The sequence below is a fragment of the Rhagoletis pomonella genome, unplaced genomic scaffold, assembly GCF_013731165.1.
Source record: "Rhagoletis pomonella isolate Grant_MI unplaced genomic scaffold, Rhpom_1.0 Rhpom_scaffold_00001, whole genome shotgun sequence".
NCBI lineage: Eukaryota > Metazoa > Arthropoda > Insecta > Diptera > Tephritidae > Rhagoletis > Rhagoletis pomonella.
The window spans coordinates 14,508,119-14,509,577 of record NW_023458555.1 but is presented as its reverse complement, the minus strand read 5'-3'; the positions used below and the strand labels follow the sequence as shown (position 1 = coordinate 14,509,577).

The 1,459-nt window shown below is 31.5% G+C and overlaps 1 protein-coding gene across 2 annotated transcripts in view; it reads left to right on the top strand.

Annotated features, from left to right (window-relative positions):
- The window catches only part of LOC118739659 (protein Peter pan-like), a 9,463-nt gene that overhangs the window by 1,427 nt on the left and 6,577 nt on the right, over window positions 1-1,459 (top strand). The window contains exon 5 of one of the 2 annotated variants that reach the window (XM_036471123.1): window position 1,448. The exons of the other annotated variant lie outside the window; for it this stretch is intronic. Within the exon in view, the coding sequence (XP_036327016.1) occupies window position 1,448 (1 nt within the window). The remainder of the gene's footprint in view (window positions 1-1,447; window positions 1,449-1,459) is intronic. 2 annotated transcript variants of the gene reach the window in all.

Sequence of the window (1,459 nt, the reverse complement as noted above, 5' to 3'; positions counted from 1 at the left end):
TGTAACATTTACTAACTGGAAGAGGAGAAACGATTTTCTTAAAAATTATTAGCTGAAATAGGAGAATCGATTTTCTTCAAAATTTTTACTATTTCTGCATTAAAAAATTTAAATTTAATATAAACAGACCAAATTCAAATAATCGGGCTCAACTGGTGTCTTGTAAATTTTATTAGCTTGCATTAAAAAAATTTATCAAATTGAGTGAAAAATGAACGCCTCCAGTGAATTATGAACACTAAATGCCAGTTTTGAATCACTGTGCGCTGTTGCATTATTTTCTGCCTATCTATCTTCGGGCTCATACTTTGGGCACTGAAGCATGCGACCCCTTCTGAGAAATCGCATCAGCACTGCGGGCGTAACTACTGGTGCATATTATGAATTTATATATGTATGCACCTTCCACATGCATATAAGAATTCATAAAAGTGCGCATACATACATACATATGTATGTGTAGGTAAACCATTGCAATTGAAGGCGTTGTGTGGAGTTATTTTTACCCTACTCTGCTTCTAGGTAGTACGTATATTTTAAGATCTCTTTGTGTGTTTGATTGCCTCGCAGTTTATCGAACCGTTGAAATTGTTGGCAGGAAAAATGCACCCGAAGAAGAGGAGCAATCACGAGTAAATACGTTGCAACCTATTGTAAATATTTTGTTTATATTTTAACGATTTTTTTTTTGCTTTTTTCTTGTACTTCGTTTTCAACTTTCGTGTGCCTCCCTTGAAGAAATTGAATTGAAAAGCTTGAAGTATTACATGAAATAGAAAATTTTAGTGGTAGCCGCTGCGCGCTTGATTTTTGACTCAACACACTTCATGCAACCATAATTCCTCATTATTTTATAGATAATGATACCGTACGATATCTGTAAGTGCTTTGAAGTATAAGTGTACTACTGTATATCTACATACATACATACATACATATGTATGCCCATACATTTGTACAATAATGAGCTGTTTGGTATTTTCATCTACTTGATGCTTTCCGCTTTTATAAATTTTTGTATCTTCTTCATACCTAATGGACACATCATTAATTAAAGTGCTAGAAATTTAATACAAAATTGATATGTATGTATGGGCATGTGTTAATATATTTACATGTATGAAGGTGCCTCTCCAAAAAAAAAAACATTTTTAGACTTCCGCCAAAATATTTCGGAATATTATTAAGATTTAGTTGAGCTGGACCAATTTAAAAATATGCACCTCCGAAAATCTAATTATTTTGTTTTCGTTGATAAAATGTTTAAACATCTTCTATCATCTCAAGTAATTTTTGCAAAACCCATTTTCTTTTAATAATTTTTTTTTATAACAAAATCCTCCACTATTATCAAATATTATTCTAAAATATTTTGCCAGCATTCTCAAAGTATAATTGATTTTATAAATTCGATGGAAAAACTGTAACGATTTTTTTTTGTATGGAGAGTGAAGCACCC